The sequence below is a fragment of the Falco naumanni genome, chromosome 5 (assembly GCF_017639655.2).
Source record: "Falco naumanni isolate bFalNau1 chromosome 5, bFalNau1.pat, whole genome shotgun sequence".
Classification (NCBI taxonomy): Eukaryota; Metazoa; Chordata; class Aves; order Falconiformes; family Falconidae; genus Falco; species Falco naumanni.
The window spans coordinates 73710471-73728203 of record NC_054058.1 but is presented as its reverse complement, the minus strand read 5'-3'; the positions used below and the strand labels follow the sequence as shown (position 1 = coordinate 73728203).

Here is a 17733-nt window from a genome sequence, read left to right as displayed (position 1 = left end):
TCTCCAGTTGTGCTGCTTTCTGGGGGGGGGGGGGGGGGGGGGGGGGGAAAGGAAGACTCTGAAACATCTTTGCTGGGCTTACAGTATGTGCCTGAAATAGTTAAGTATCTCACACTGATGGCTTAAGGAAAATTCAAGCACAAGGTGTCTAGTTTCTTGACTAGAGCAACAGAGCTGTTTAAAAACAAGATTATTTTTATTTTTATGAATAATCTAAACTATGATAGTGTACCTACAGCTTGTCCTTGCTTTGCTTTTGGTTTCTTTTTTTCTCTGATTTTTAACTGCTTTCAAGGACAGTGTACAATGTGTGCTTGGATTGAGTGGATTTGAGGGGACAAGAAAAACAAATAGATAAATAAAATTACTTTATTTCAATATTTTAAATGAAATGTGCAAACCTTTTTCTCCCAACACCATTTTGAAAGGAAATTCCTTAAGTGTAGGTAAAATATTTTAAAGTATTTTAAAAATACAGTTGACTGTCCAGGTAGGTGGAACAGTTATTCCAATTAAAAAGCAAACAAACAACCCCCCCCCCCCCCAAACAAACAAACAAACGAACAAAAAAACCCCTAAAAATCCTTTCCCCTCCTTATTTTCTCATTAGAACCAGATCACTGACATAATATTACTTTCTCCAACCCACCACCAAGTCTACCTTTCTGTCAGTCATCCCAAGCCTTCTGAAATATTTTATTCTACCTTAGAAGGCATTTTAGCGCTAGTTGATATTACCCAAAATACATACAGATTTCCTACACTTCATCCATGCTTTAGTTGTGCCATATTCGGGCGTGCTAAATGCCTCAAGTCAAACTCCTTTGATCTTCCTTTAATTCACCATACAAGTTTTTCTGTGTGAGATCTTGCTGGCTTCAGTTAAAGATACTACAAGATGCTATCCAACCTCCCCACTCTTCTCTCTTTAAAACATCCTCTTCATTATCGTTTCCATCACCAAACAGATTTTTCATCCAACTGCTCTCTCTACTCTGTTGACTCCAAATGTTTCCAACCTGCTAACCTTCATCCTTCTGCCCTTGTTCAGCCTTCTGTTCTCTCCTGGCTGGTTCTCAAATTTGAGTGTATCCAAGTGCCTCTAACTCCATCTTCACAAAAATATCCTTGACCTTTCCTGCCTTTCCAATTACATTCTCTTTTCCTCTCCTCCCTCCTAAAGTGGTAATGCAGAATGCACTGTTTACAAACATTTCTTTCAGTTTTTGCCTTTCAGTTGCCTTTTGGTTTCTTTCCAGTTTGGCTTCAGCCACTTCTGCACATAAAAGTTTCTAATAACCTTTTCTTGGACCCAAATCTGGAGGGTTTTTACACTTCCAAAGTCAACACAGTTAAGAAAATCCTTGGACTTTCTTCTACTGATACTGCCGATCACAACAATTTTTGTTGTTGCTCTTTGTACTGAGATAATCAGTAGATTTTCTGAAAGTCCTGTGGTCTGTACTGGAATCCGTTTCTGTCTGCATACAAAGACACTCTAGAAATTAAGCAGATAACAAAGGAAAAAAACAGGTGCAGCTTTTTAGGTAAGGCAGTGACATGTCTGCAAATGTCATCTGCATAGCCAATAAAATTGTAATTATATTAGCTTTTTCTCATCCATAAGAAATGTAGGGGGGAAAGCTGCAAGGATGACTGAAGGAAAACTGAGTAATGGACTGCATATGGTGGTGAAACAAAGGAATAAGAACAACTTAGCAGCAGGTTAATGAAGCTGAAAGGGAAGCCAGAAAAAGATGCACAGAGGGTTATGTGGTCAAAAAGACAAGGCAAGTGAATCTAAGCAGTACTTTGATGGGAGATTTTAGGAATAGTGTTACGAAGAAAAAACAAATCTAGATAACAATCTTGTAACTAAGTAGGAAATGATCAAGATCTGTGCAAGCATGACAGCAAAGGAAAAGTCCATTCTGAGAAGTGATATGTATTAGCTCCAACAGAAAGGTGTCAGAGTTAAAACCAGCAAGGATTAATGATTACCAAAGTTTACTTGCAAGTGATACAAAAAAAAATCATGTCAAAAGTGGTCTTAATATTATTTCCACCCCTCCTGCCCAGAAAATAAAGTGTGGCTGATCCTTTATAAGTCTGTAATGCCTGGCATCTGCTACTTTACCACTTTCTGGCAGAAAAGAAGCCCAACCCTCTTCTTACTTGTGTGCCTCACAGGGCACAGACCTAGGTGTCACTGTTCCCAGTGCTACTGTCACAATTATGTTACGAAGTGTTTCTATTTTATTTGACCTTAATGCTAAAAAAAATGAGATTGCATCCAGAAAACAAGACATCAGTGCTGTGACACAAGTGGTGGAGAACTACTGCATGGATTTGGAGTATCTGAGTTGAGCCATGAAAACATCAATAACCAAAGGAAAATCCAAGTCTTATATTTAAAGTACTTAAAATGCCATTTTGCATTACTTTTCTTCTTATTTTAGAATGCCCCCACAGCAACCGGTAAACTAATTGGTTTTACTTTGTGATAGCAACAGATTTCACCTTGTAGTAAACATATCCTGGAATGAAATTAAAGACTGGGGATCCTAGGAATAAAAGGGAAACATTACTAATCACTGGTTCCTTTAAAAGGGAACACATGTCAAATATGTGTTTACAGTGGCCTCAAAGAACTATGCACACTACAACAGGACCCATCTGGGGCCAAATGGGAAACCACAAGAATGTTCCCAGATAGAGAAATCCCTCTTGCTCTGCAGCATAGTGGTAGCACAGGCAAGACCTAATCACCTACACCTCTCTTACTAGCCCTCCTTGCTAAAACTTTGTCAGGAAAAATTGGAAATTCAGAGCATGAGTAGCCAGATTTCTAATTTATTTTTTTATCTTCAGTGCCAAATAATCACATGACTGACTGCAATTCTGCTGTCTGTGACTCTTCCAAGCTGTGTTCTCAAAGTCCCTCATGGCTCCTTTAAGTTGCTTTATTGACTGATTATGGCAGGGAGTATTTGCCCCTTAACGAATCCATCAGACACTGTCCCAATAGCAAAAAATGTCTTCACAGGTGAGAAAGCTTTAAAAACTCAGAGATTCTAGGTTATTAGTCATGTAAAATAGAATCAACAAATATATTAACTTATTTTTTTTATTTTCAGAACACAAAATATACCATCCAGGCAGCTACAACTAGCTTGAGACAATTTGCCTAAGCAGATATTGGAATACAGAATTATTGTTTGCTTAGCATCATTCAGAATTGTTTTATACTGTGAATTCTAGTTTTATAATACTTCTTGCTGCTGACCATCAGAACTCAAGGATCTCTTGCTGTATTGAATACAACCTGATCCACTTGGCAATGCTACCAGTGGAAGCTCTGCCAACAGGAAAATGAGTGGCTTGCACCATGTGAAAAATATTAGTGCCTGGAAAATATTTTCTAACAGAAATAAGTAAACTCTGCTTATTGTTTACATATATAAATAGTCAAAGTACAAAATGATACAAAACTAGATCTTGCAACACTAGAATTAAAGGCTTAAAGAAGGATTAAATTACAGTCAAGGACCTTTTCTGCCGAGGAAGAGCTTTTGTTATCATATCTGGTCTAGCTTCCATTTGTAGCAACTGTCAAAACTTAAATTTCAAGATCAGGCTCAGCTTTAGCCCAGTACTCACCAGTACAGAAGTCACCCATTCTCTCCAAGATTCTCCTGTGTTCACGTCCTTTCATTTATTGCTAATGGCCTAGACTAAGAGAGGCCAGGGGAATAATTTAAGCCCAATACATGGGAAAAATAATAGTGATTTGTTCCAAAAAATAGTAGAGAATATGTACAAGGCAGACAAGCAATGATGTGTTTCTAAGAGACAGCAGATGCTGAAGAATAGCTATCATATACTTGTAACGACTGTGCAGCCCAGAAGGTTTGATTTCATTGTATCAGATCATAGTACTTGCCAGTGAACTTCAGCAGTGCCTGTATCTGTGCTCCATGTGTGAAGTTCCCATTGATTTCAGCAAGAGTAATGTGCAAAGAATGAAGACAGAATATGGTCTGAAGTGATGCTGAAATACTGCAGCTGTGATGTATGACAATAACCATTTTATAAGAGACATAAAAATCTCAGAAATGTTCACCGAACACTATGGTACAGCACAAGTCAGCCACATCTTAACATGAGTACATTTTTTCAGCCATGTTATGGAAAAGGTTACACATTGACAAGCTAACAAGACAGAACAACTCAGATAAAGCTTCAGAAAAGGCTGACACTCTCTGGACAGTTAGAACAAGATCATGGAAATCAAAAAGCACAGGCTTTATGTTCTCCTCAGTACAAGCTACCACTGATGACGATTACAGAGACATCTTTGGTCAAATAGTGCTATAGAGGTTCTCCTAGGAAAAAATGATAAAAATAATAGAGATAGATAACTTACTTGCAAGTGAACGAAAGGCCTTTGTTCCTGCTGCATCTCTTGGCACATTGCTCAGTGGTATTTAACAGCTTGGTTTTTACTTCCAGTGTTTTGTTTACTTTAATGAGCATCAACTCTCCTGTTTTTTTGAAGTCATGAAGAGGATTTCTCCTTCTTCCTTTACCCTCTAAGAAAGAAGCAAAGAAGAAAAAAAAAAAAAAAAAGAGCAAAAACCCACTGTAAAGAAGAGCGCTGAGATTAAAGGTGGCATTAGATATGAATAACATTTATCAGGAATTATAGGAATATCAGTACCTAAAGCATAAAGAAATTCCCAAAAATAAGGTATAAGCAGATACTGAAGAAGTATTGGTTATTTTTTATTTGCTATCTCCATTCTTCAAGATAGGAATGATAGGGATTACAAGAATACTATTTTCAAATAAAGCCTTGCAGAATACTGGAAAAGGGTAAGAGGAAAGTTTTTCATCTTTTGTAAATTTTTTTTTGAACCCCCAAAATAGACCTGATAATAACTTGAGATCTTATAAATATTTCCATTAAAAATGTGGATAAAATCTAGAACAAGGGTCTTTTTTGGATGGACAAAGTGGAGTTACAATCAGAAGGAAAAGATATAGAGAATCACTACCTGTGATAAACTGTTCTTAAAACAGTAAACTTTTTATCAGGAATTGTGAAAAGAAGTGGAGCCTGGAAGTGACACAAAATAATCATTTCTCCTCCCTCTGCTCCAGTGAGGACTCAGTGTGAGTGTTATGTCCAGTTTAAGTACGACCAAATTAGAGTTGTTAACCCTCAGAAAAGATGACAAGGGCAGGCAGAGGCTGTAGCATGGAACAGTCTGCACTGTTGCAAAGATTTCTGCAAAAAAGAATGCACTGATCTGGTTTCCTTGACTATGGAAAGGCCCAGAGGAATAGATATAAAATGGAACAGGGAAGATTGGCTAGAGATGCTTGGCTAAAGTGAAAGAGAAAAAGTCTTTGATTTTTGCAAGAAACCCCCACAATTTTGCCCAACATATATGCACAGTTTTATTTTTGTTCCATAGAAACCAGTCTGCAAATGTAGGCTGCTCCATCATCAGTGAAGACAGATGAATACATCTGGAGAGTGATTCTCCCTACTCTGACAGATGAGTAACACAGGGAGGACAAATTGCCCTTTGGATCTATTTTTCCTGTTTTACTCAACGATCCTGGATGATTTTTTTTTTATTTTATTTTTTTTTTAATCCAGGTAAGGTTACGTGAACAAACCCCTCCTTAATTTATGAAGTAATAGTATTTTTCATAACTCCTTTACATATAACTGTTTTCAGAGCTGTCTTTTCATTTTTCTTTACAAAATCTGAAATTATAGAACATGAATGCACAGGATCATTTTATTAAATTTTGCCAGAGTGTTTAAAACATATGAAACCTCAACCTAATGCTCTATTATCCTGAATAGATAATATCTCATGCAAGTGCAGAGCGCACTTAGGTCAGTAAATTTTTGCTCAGCGCACTCTGTGCAGAGCTCAGAATATTTCTGTAAATTGCAATCATTTAGGCTCTGAAGGAGTTACTGACAACTCCACATATTGTAACGCCAAAGAGGGTTCCCTTTGCAGAACTTCCATCCTGATCACTGAGTGACCTGACATTTCCACTGGATTCAGCTAAATCACACCTCTCAGTGGTGAGTTATCCCTAAGACACCTAAAAATACACCAAAGACATTTAAATTAGATTTCATCAAGCTTCAGTCTTAAATAAAAAAAAAAAAGACAATCAAAGGAGTAGAATATCTCTGCTGCAATGTCCCTATAAAATAACTTTCACCCCATACTACTCTTCTTGAACTGCTGAAGGTGAACTATGCTATTCCTCTGCACTTAGAAGTTCATGATTTTAATTCCAACTACAAACATTTTCAGAAAAAAAGATTTTATTTACATCCAAATCCATATTGTTATTATATGAAGAAACTGTTGGTAAAAAGATCAAATATTAATAGTTTTGGTGCTGTGTTAGGGACTCATATCAGCTCTCTTAAGCATTTTCAGTAATGTATTTGTGCAGTGCACATGCACCCACAATGAATCATTATGTTTAGGGAAATGTTGTTAGGATGCTCTTGCCTAAAGTATCAGCACTCTGTTGCTGGAAACTGTTGCATCTGCACTGAAGCTACTTCATTTTTTGCTGTATCTGTGATAGTGCCAAAGTGCTGCAAGTGGGATTGCATCTGCTTTTTAAGACAACCACAGAATAACAAGTCTTCTATAAAGCTTTTATAGTAAATTTCTCAATCTATTATCTTACAAGACATATTTGTCAGTTCTATGTTGTCTCAGTCAAGACTTTTATGTCAAATGGAGGTAAGAATCTGTACGGAAGTATCAAAGTATTTTTTTTTCAGTTCCTGATGATAACATTTCCCATCTACTGATAAGTGTCATTATCCTAATTCGGGATGATAAGCATTTCTTAGACTCACCAGCTAACATGCAAGAACATGATTAAAAAAAATCAATAAATTCTGTTCTGCCTGAGAAACATGGTTCAGAGTTCTGTTTTATTTTTTCTTCTTTTCCTAGCAGTTGTCCAAAGAGGATTATGGGTTTGATCTTGCATTTAGCAATTCATAACAGCCTGATTTACTTTAGCTTTCAAACAACATTCTACAACTTGCCTATAATCCAAAAGGCAAAGGGCCAAATGCATCCATGGTGTGACTGTTAGAATCATCAGAATAATGCAAAGCATTACTTTTACAACTCTAACAACAAAATAATTAAAAATAATTGAGCCTTTTAACTTCAGATTAGGTGGGTTTATTATTAAAATCTTAAATCAAATAGTGCCCTAGAAAAGTTCTACATTAAACATTATCATGCAATGTGCTATAACTAATGTTCCTAAGTTGTGATTGCCATTCCGTTTGGTTTCCTAAACTTTGATCAGTCAGGATTTTGGTTATCTTGTGGGCTGTGTCCTCTGATGTTTCTTGTAGTTGAATATCATATTACTAAGGAAGTCTGACATTCCACTTAGATTGGAAAATAATAGCAGCTGATTAAAATACAAAAGAATACAGTCTAATATGAATCAACATTTTTTTTCTTCAACACAAACAACGACTAACTAAAAATATTTCTTCAGTTGTCTTAAAAAATGCCTCAAGAAGGTGTGGGTGATGCCTCTTTATATTTCTGAACATGATAGCAACCTTGATTAAAGAGAAAAAATAGCTCAGCCGGTGCTCAATGAAATGGGAACGCCCACATTTGCTCTAGAATGATGCAGCATTGGAAAACTACTCCATAATCTCATTTGGGATTTCCACAGTCTCCCTGCTGCAGCTCTTCCATTTTCGTAAAATGCAAATATTTACTGAAGAAACGTTCCTCACAGTGAAAGATATTTACCTGGGAGCTACAAGAACTCAACTTTGGGTTCCCTTGGTACCTGTTTTGTATAAGGTGTCTGTACAATCTTCTCAGACATGAACGATGAACTGAGACTGCTCAAACTATAGAGTGTCTGGGGGAGATTTCCAACACCTTTTCTTGGAGCAGTTCCAGTCCGTGTCAAATCCATAATCAGAGATAAACAAAATTTTTTTTCTACAGCATTTTATTGAGAAAACTCACTATGAGGTTGCAGTACCTGTATTCCAGAACATACTTAACTGTAATTTTAATTATATTTATACAAAATGGAACAAGTAAAACACCAAGTACTGAGAGTAATGGACACCACAATATTCAATATCATAGAAATTAAGACACTTCCTTAATTAACAAAATAAATAGGTTGAATTCGCAGAAGTGTTTGCATTTTGATCCCCTGCTCACTAGCTATTTTCTAATCATCAGGCTAATGGGAAAATGGCAGCAAAATAACTTCCTTTTCTTTTCTGGCCCTGTGTTCCACACCAAAAAGGGCTTTGGACTCCCACACCACCACACCACTCTGTCCCGAAACTACCTGATTACGTTCTATATCTAAATAAAAAAGTTGCACCTTGCAGAAAACAATAGGTCTGATATTGAGCTATATGAGTCAAGAAATTCAGTATAAGCCTAATTTCAGGACACTTAGAGTTCAAATACCTATGCAAGTTCCAAACACTCAGATTTTAGTCTGACCATAACAAATATTTGGGTTTTCATTATCTGTTTAGCAGTAAAAAACTAATATAACCAATATGATATCATTGCTTTGGTAATCAAAATAGCATACAGGACATCAACAGGCCTAAAGATCACCTTTGTCCATTATAATGAGATCAAAACAATGCTTGTATTGTCTACAGCAAGATTTTACAATTACATTATCTGACTCTATATACCTCACCGGTAACCCCTTTATCCTTCCTCTGCCAGCCCAGCTTTTTCTAATACAGATGTATATTTAGGCTTCGGAGTTACAGTCTTCTAGAGTACAAGCAGAGCATGCTGGCTGTCTCCCCTAGAAAAATCACTACTTTTATGAACCTGCCATAGACTCTAGAAAGCTTTTATTAAATAGGAATTATGATGCGTTCGGCATGTCAGCTTCCAGAGTTTCCAAGTTTCATTCTAGTCTATGCAATAGTTAGTGCTTTCTTAAAGGAACACATCGTGAAGTCTTGTGATAATGTGAGAAGCCACATTCCTTTCATTTCTTTCTAATTTTACATCCCACTTTATTATACAGAACAAACATCATAAAACTCAAGACCAAATTTTCCAAAAGAGAAGACAAATACATTCAAATTAAAGGTTTATGGTTAAATAAAAGTTCTTAATGAAATCTCAATGGTTTGGTATCAGGTTTTATTTCCTTATTCTGTTTGTTTACACTTGCAGAACTTCAGCTTTTTACTAGGGAGTTATTTATTTTCTTATGCTAGATTTTCAACTGTGTGTGGTAATGATACTTTTTTAATTTATTATCATATTTACCCATGTAAGTAAGTTGGGTACAGGTCTTCATACCACGGATGGAAAAAAGACCTTTCATAATTTTCAGTTTTGAAAAGAATATGAACAGTCACCTAACAGCACCACTGTTCATTATGTCTGTCAGATGTCAGAGATAAACTAAATCTTTGGGAAAAAAAAATAAATCAAGAAAATGAAGATACTTATATTCCCTAGGCTGGCAGATGCTGTCAGAGAACTGCAGGAATCAACTGCTGCCCTTCAAAATAGAGAATGAAATACAAAATAAGATGGCATTGGGAAAAAAAAATTTAAAAAGGGGGAATTGTCCACACACTGTAGGAAGATCAGAGAAGCTGAAGATTCAAAATATATTCCCATGAAGAAAAAGGGTCATAAAAAGTGACTCAATTATTTGAAAAATATAAAAGAGACATAGTCCCTTTCTTTAGTATCTATTGGCATTTTACATCTCTGCTTAATATTTTGCAACATGTTTGTAATGAAGTCCCTTGATCTTAAGCAATTAACAGATGCACTAATTAGAGATTGAAATAGTTGTGTTACAACAAAATATGAAAGCTGAATTTCATGTGATATGATTTAAAACTTAGGGGGCGGGGAATCAGAAATCTACCATCATATGAAAGACCTTCAAGAAAAAAAAAAAAAAGGGAAAAAAAAACTCACCGTAACCCTAAATATATGTGAAATAAATGCAGGAAAGCACAGCTCAACACAATAAACATAACAAACATTTTATCAGGGAACACCATACTCAACAAAAATTACATAGTAACACCCAAGAAAATGTATTCATAAGTATGTATCTGAATGGAAAAAAAAAAAGAAACAAGCAAATGTTAGATCTCAATAAAACGCACAAAGTAAAAATATGCAAAACCATGGATTATCATAGTGTCAGACAACACTTTTTAGAAGAGATATCACAGCTGAATGCTTATCTCAGTATAAATAATGACAATTTAATATGAAAACAAAAAATAAAGTATGTTTAACTATACACATAAAATTGCATTTGGCAAAGCTTGTGTAAGAAGAAAAATCAATGAGTGGGGTTTGAAATAAAGCAACAGTTTTCAGCGTATTTAGACTGAAAAACAGTATGTAAATGCAGTGAGGTGTTTAACTTGTCTATAAAATGTGGTTCAAGGGATACTTTACTATATTTCAATAATGTATTTCTAAGACAGTGTTTTTCAAAGGATATAAACATCAAGAATAAATTGCATATTGGTCCAATATCCAATATACTATGACAGTATAAATATACTGGCTTCATTAAGGGGAAAAAAAAAAAAAAAAAAAAACCAAAACCAAAACCAACAAAACTTGACCAGATGGTGAAAATAGTTGTTACTAAATGGTTTCAGACACCACATGCTTATTAAATAGTAATTAACAGTATGGTGACAGTAGTAAAAGCAAAGATGTTAAAGGTGCATGTTGATACTAAAATCATTAATAGGGTCATCAAAGTATTGTTATCTATGAGAACAGTTAGGAAGCACTTTTTAAACAAATACATTAAAGGCAACTTTCTCTCTTAAAGCAAGTCCTAACAAAGTCACTTTGATAAAAAAAATAATGCTCAGGACTTCTAACTTATTTTTAACTTACTTTCATTTACTTTGACTTCTCCTTATGCCTGTTTCAGTATCAGAAATGCCAGATTCCTGGCTAGAATGCAAAAAGGTTAATACCTTTTCCAAATGACTTCTCATTTGGAAGAAAAAAGAAAAAAAGGAAGAAGAGAAGACCAGCATAAGGAGAAACTGAAGCAATTCTGAAATGTGCCCAAGAAAATAACTTTGTAGACTGAATAGACTTTGATGCCAGATTAAGTTTAATGTGGTTATTTATGTAAGACAATAATTTGGCGTGAAAGAAGTTTACCAACCATACCCATAAATACTGCAGTCAGCTGTATAGATGGAAAGTCACCAAAATAAAACCAGTTGTACAAGGAGGCATCCCTTGTCTGTCACAATTACAGTTTCTCAGAAAGGTATCCAGATGATGATGTGACTATTTTAACTTCTGAAATTTATTTCCTTGTCAAAAGAGCCATCATGGAAAAAAAATATTCAATTTTAGAAAGTAGCTTGAACTGTAGATATATAATATTCAGATATTTTTTCCTTATTTTTACATTGTCTTTCATTCCAGTTGTTGAGTAGATTCATGCCTTACATTGCATATTACCATGCACACACACAGACCACATGCACACACACCCTTTATTAGCAGCTGCAAAAACTGCCATGTTTCTTGGAACTCAGCTTCATGTTTATGCTAAGTCCTACGTTTGTAACCCTCTCCTATAGTCAGCGTGAAAGCTCAACAAGCTAAGGATAATGCTAACAGCTGATAGTGTATTCTAAAATTGGATGGTAGATGCAAAAGACAGCTTTTTTTCTTCCAAGACAAGGTTATCTGCCCTGCAGGATGCTGGGACCCATTGGCAGAAACAAATGTTCTGTAGTTTGTACTCTGACTCGCTGTATCTAACCCCTGGCTAAATTACTGAGAGGATTTTCCCTTTTAATGCATTTTGCAAAAGAATTAAATCCCCACCATTTTACATGGCGTTCCACAATCTTTACAAGCACTTGGTGTCTCCTCCGAGGCACCCAGCACGTTGTACACTCCTTTTGCAACAGGGTCTCAGCCACCGCTGAGGATGCCTGGGCATACAGCGAGAGAAAGAGAAAAGCACAAGCAGGCAGGGCAGGGATTTGGGCAAAAAAAAAAGTGATGGACTGCTGAGGGCAGCAAACCAGCCCTGTGAGGAGTGATGAGAGCCTTGCTGCATGTTGTATACATAAAACCAGTGCTGCTGGCCAAGGCCAGGAGTTGTAAGAGCTGGAGCTGAGGGGAGACAGAGGGAGCAGCCAGTCCCCAGCTGGGTCAGCAGCACTGAGGACTGCCAGGCATGGCCGGGCTCATCAGACAACACATGGGTGGAGGCCCACAAGCCATTGAAAGAAAACTGCAGCTAGATTTTGCCAACACATCTGACTAATCTGGAGCATGTTCCCAGCTCTGTTTTGCTGTAGTGCTGCTTTACGTGTAGGTACTAACCATATTCAGGAACAGCTGTACTATCCTTTAAGTACACTGCCAAAAAAACCTACAGGAAAAAGATGGGGTAACAGCAAGGATGTCCTCACCCCTTCGCAGTTCTTTGTGGTTGCCATACTTCCCCACTGCAAGGAACAAACATTGCTTACATGATTCCAGTTCTCCTACTATTCATGTTTCCCAAGCAAGCATGGAGATCAATCTTTTCTCACCTCTATGATCAGTCTCTTCTCACCTCCATGCTGCCTTCTACTGCCCTTCAACCCCACCTCAGCGCCGATGGGGAGAAAGTGAAATTCTAACACTCCACCAGTACAAGTAATTGCAAAATGTTCAGGGCAACACTCTCCTCTCCTCATCAAGCTTTTACCCATCTAGAGGCCCAGTCATCCTGCTTTCAGATCTTGGAAAAGTTTGAAATGCTTAGGTGGCAAACTAATGTTCAGCGTAAAGATCCAAAGGGGAGATATTACACTCTCTGAGGGAGACTGCACATTTCCCTTCCAACCCTGGCCTCAGTTGAAGTATTACAATAATGACAGATGAGCTTCTCCAATAAGAGGCTTTCCTTTCCTTGACTTCAGTGCACAATTTTCCAGAATTTTATGCAACATTTTAATCTCGTGTCTTTCAACTCTATATTTTCCTGCTATGTGGCTTATGAAAATGGCATTAATAGAAACAGAAAATCTGTTAAGCAGAGTAAGTGCTGTATTACATGGGAGAGCAAAACAAGCAGTCCCTGGCACTGAGCACCAAAAGGATTCCATTAAACAGAAGGAATACAGTCTTCCAATAGGCAGAGTATCATTTCGATTTGTTGACAGTATATAGTATAATGATTATCTACAGATGGGATGGGAAAGTATAAATCACATTAAATTTTTAAAATATACTTAGCTATGCAGACCACAGGAATACGCAACATTCATACATCGATTATGGCTATGGGATTTTTTTTTTTTTAAGCTATTTTTATTTATAGGAACTAAGTGCAACTCCCAAGTCTTCATTAGCAACTGCTTCAGATAATCCAAACTACAGAAAGTGTTGAGAAATTTGGATAAACAATTTGGCTGACAGTGTCTTCACAGACAAATACATATTTAACTTAAATACATCTTTAACATTCACTCTTTTGCAATATATTGATTTACTTTTTCCTTTGGTTAAAAAGTAATTTTTAGTTTGGCTACATTAACATTATTAAATACATACTGCCTAAGAATACTGAATAATAAAAGTATCTGAAACAGGGAAATAACCTCCCTGACAGAGTTTTTAGCTACAGATTAATTTCTTCATGCACGTGACAGAGACTTATAGGATATTGATAATAACCAGGCAAGTAGTCTATAGGAACATTGCACATTATCTTTTGCCAATCACCATTTCATCTTTTATATGTTAAAAAGAAACTCAGAACATGATAGTGTAGACAACTTGCTGACATTAAAATTTCTCAGTGTTTTCTTTACCCTCCTTATTCTTTACCCATTAATATAACCCAAATGTATTAGTCAGCAACCTCAGTTGCACAGGACATTGTCTTCACACAGAACTTAGGGCATGGGATTCCAAACCTAAAAGATCCATTAACGGAAGAAATAACATTCATTATTATGTACATTTCAAATCACCTTTGACAGAGCAGTAATAGGAGTATGAACATACATTAGCAAAAGGCTTGGGTTTTTCCTGTTTTTAAATTATGTTTTCAACATCTAGCTTGTTTTTCATATATAAAAATAATAAATAGGCAAATATTAATCTTTCTTAAAACATCCTAGTAAAAAGAATTCAACATTCTGTACAAAGATAGCATGTATATTTAGAAAGAAATCAATATATTTTCAGAAAGGAATGGCACAACTTCCCCTTGCCTGCATTGTAAAAATCCAGACTGTTGTTTGTTGAAGAACACAGATTCTTAAAAAGCAAAGGTAAGCACAATGGCAGTGTGGTAAGAGTCATCTTTCTTGCCCATAAGGCAAACAATAGGATTGATTAATATTAAGGCGAGTGAGGGGGGAAAGTTAAGAAAGAGAGGGCTGCCAAGAAACTGTCACTATGAAAGTTGGCCAGAAAACAAGTTCTACCGTGTGAAAAATTCTGAAGTTTTGGAACTCTTATTTTCTTCCACATCAAGATGAACCATCTAGTCCTTAACTGGAGAGCCCATTGGCTAGAGCACAACCCTATTCATCAGCCTACTGACACTGGCAGTACTGAGGCTGTCTCTCAATCTCTCCTGTTGGAATATTAGATTAAATAACCATTGAGCTTGGTAAACTACAGACCAGCGCAAAGAGCCTACAGTCAGGGAGAACAAGAACTTTCATTCAAGAAAAACATCCTGACTATCAAGAGAGTAAGCATGAACTACCCTCTTATGAACTTGGCTATAACCCAGTTTCTGTATCTTTGGCCTATAGAATAAAGTTAGGGAGAAGGTGTTTATTCTGGGTTTGGGGTTTTTTTGTTTGTGTTTTGGGGTTTTTTTTGGGTTTTTTGTTTTTTTGTTTTTTTCAAACTAGCCCATCAGTTGTTGAGTTTCTGTCACAGGTCAGGGTTTCTCAACAGCAGGTACCACAATCTATTGTGAATGTCTCCCCCTGTAAATTTATCTTTCATTTGATTTGGGAGACCCAAGCCAAAGAAAGTTTCGTTTAAAAGGAATTATTTTTGTGAAAACTTTTAATGAGTCAGCATTTTCTAGTAAGAAAAAACACAACACATGTCCTCAGAAAATTCTTAACCAGCTCTAGTCATCACTTTTCAGAGAGGTTGCATGTCCGTAACATGGAAATCGCCCATGTACATGGAAAAAGAGTTCAGAAAAGTGTAGTAGCACAGTCTTGATATCACTGTGTCACCTGCTCAGAATGCCCACAAAACCAAAATCATCATTGAGCAGACTGAGCACAGAAGCTCTGGTGAGATGCTCAACATCCTACAGAATCACACTTCTGCTGTAGGGGAAAAATGACAGGTTTTACTGCACGTGATGCTGCCAGTCTTTTTTTGACTTGCCCACTCAGATCACAAAACATTCCACTTTGAAATCCTGTTTCAAAATATATATATATTTTTTTTTAACCAGAAAACATAGTCGTGTCTTGGAAGCCATTAACATCACTTGCCATACACGTTGCTTGATGCCCTCAGACCTTGCCCCAGGACCCAGACGCCGCGTGTGCCTGCCCTGGCTCTGTCAGCTCCTGGCAGATCCTTTCCCTGAATTGTGGCTCTCTTTTGTTTCTGTCTGTGCAAAGGTCTGACCTTAACAATGTTGTCGGAAGGAAGGAAGGAAAGGTTTGTAGAAACCTTTGCAAACTTTTTTATTCCTGAAGCGGCTCCCCAGAGGACCGATAGAAGCACTGAGTTAGCTCTTCAGATATCCAGTCCAAGGGGGACACTTCAGGAAAGAAATTCACCTAAAGAGCTTCCAGCACTTGATTTCTTATTGTTTGTTCCTTCTCCCCTGTCCGCCTCCCGGATTTCATCGGGAATGTCTAATGAAATTACAAGTATGGAAATAGCACATTCATGCTGATGAACTTCAGCAAGGACATTCCCTCTCAGCAGCCTACCATCCTGTGCTTTGGCTATTCCTTGTCAACTTCTGTTATTTAACATTTATTCTACCCCTTGGAAATTTAAGAATACGTGTTTGCGTCCTAGTAACGGCCGGCAGCACCTATGGGCAACGACGAGATTCCCTTCTCCCGCCGTCGGTGTCTGCGGGGCTGCGCTCCCGGAGCGACCCCGCACTCCACTTCAGCCGGGGAGGAGGGGGCGGCTCGCAGCGGCCCCTCCGCAAACCACCGAAACGCGCCGCGTCTCCCCGCAAAGCTCTGGGCCGCGGGGCCGCTGCCGCAGGCAGAGCGCGGCTTGTCCCGACCTGCCGCGCTGCCCCCCGCTCCGCTCGGCACCGCACCGCTCCGCAGCGCAGCGCTCCGCGGGCGCGGGAGGCGCTGGGCGGGCACCGGCGCACCGCAGCCCCCGCCCGGGCCGCTGAGGGGCGCCGGAGGCGGCGGGGTCTCCCCGCCTGCCCCACCTGCGGGGGGCCAGCCCGGTGCGCCGCCCCGAGCGCCCACCCGCGCCGCGGCGGAGGGAAGGAGCGGGAGGATGATGCAGCTGCGAGGTGGAGGGGGGTCACTGGCGAAGTGATAGCAAAACTGACCTGCCACAGGGGTGGTGGTGGGAAGCAGCAGCAGCTGGTGAAGCAGCAAGGCTGGCAGGAGTTGGGTGGCCCACATGGTGCTGGCGGCCCCCCCGGCGGCTGGCGGGGAGGAGGAGAGGAGATGGCTCCTCGGAAGGACCCTGTGCACAGCCGGTCACTAGAGGAGGCAGAGTGAGCCGAGCTGGTTTTTATTGCGATGATCTAAGTTTGTTGTGTGATTAACTGGAAAGATCTGGGTCCCAACTCCCTCTTACGGTAAGAAACTGTTTAACAACATCCCCTCTCTGCCTCCTCTCCTCCTCCCCTCCCCAGGAGTTGCCTCCCCTCCCGCCCCGCGGCCAGCCCAGGGAGAGGGCTCCCACCGCCTCATCCCTCCCTCCATCCTTCCCTCCCTCCCTCCTTCCCCTCTGCCTCCCTCCCTCCATCCCTTAGGAGCTCAGGAGGAGCAGCCGGGCCGGGGCCCCCAGCCCTTGTCCCGGGGCTGGTGTCTGCTGCAGCGCAGCCCCGCGGAGCCTCCACCCAAGCCCACAGCCCCCTTTGCTCTGTTACCTGCAGCCAGGGCAAACCTGTCCCTCCCGGCAGCCGTTCTCCTTCACAATCTGCCCCTTCCTCCGCCTCCCCCTCGGCCCCATGCCCAGGCAGCACCCCCATCCACAGCCATTCCAGCAGGACTCCCCATCCCCAGGCAGCACCCTCATCCACAGCCATTCCGGCAGGACTCCCCATCCCCAGGCAGCACCCTCATCCACAGCCATTCCAGCAGGACTCCCCATCCCCAGGCAGCACCCTCATCCACAGCCATTCCATCAGGACTTCCCAAACCCATGGCCAGGGGCAAAGCATCACCAATTTCTCAGTAAGGAAACACCGTTCCACCAACCTGCCCACGGCTGCCCCTGGCTACCAGCCTGGCCTTTCCGTCACCCTCTTTGGCTGTCTTCCAAATGCCACTTCCCCAAAATTGTGGCAACTCTGGGGAATCTAAAGGTCAAGTATCAGCTGGCTGGCATCGCTCCACAAGACAAGCCTCAGCCCAGTGCGCAGCCTGACCTTCTTCTGTCACAGGCAAAGTGGTTGTAATTCTTCTGTTGCACTTCA

At 39.5% G+C, this 17733-nt stretch overlaps 1 protein-coding gene across 3 annotated transcripts in view; it reads right to left on the bottom strand.

Annotated features, from left to right (window-relative positions):
• Positions 1–16884, bottom strand: part of HGF (hepatocyte growth factor) — a 61024-nt gene extending 44140 nt beyond the window's left edge. For 2 of the 3 annotated variants that reach the window (XM_040595830.1, XM_040595831.1), the window contains exons 1-2: positions 16636–16884; positions 4427–4592 (exon numbers count right to left, since the gene is read on the bottom strand). In XM_040595830.1, the coding sequence (XP_040451764.1) occupies positions 4427–4592; positions 16636–16711 (242 nt within the window). In that variant the 5' untranslated portion in view covers positions 16712–16884. The remainder of the gene's footprint in view (positions 1–4426; positions 4593–16635) is intronic. The other variant, XM_040595829.1, reaches the window with a different exon arrangement.
• Between the last annotated feature and the right edge of the window lie 849 nt (positions 16885–17733).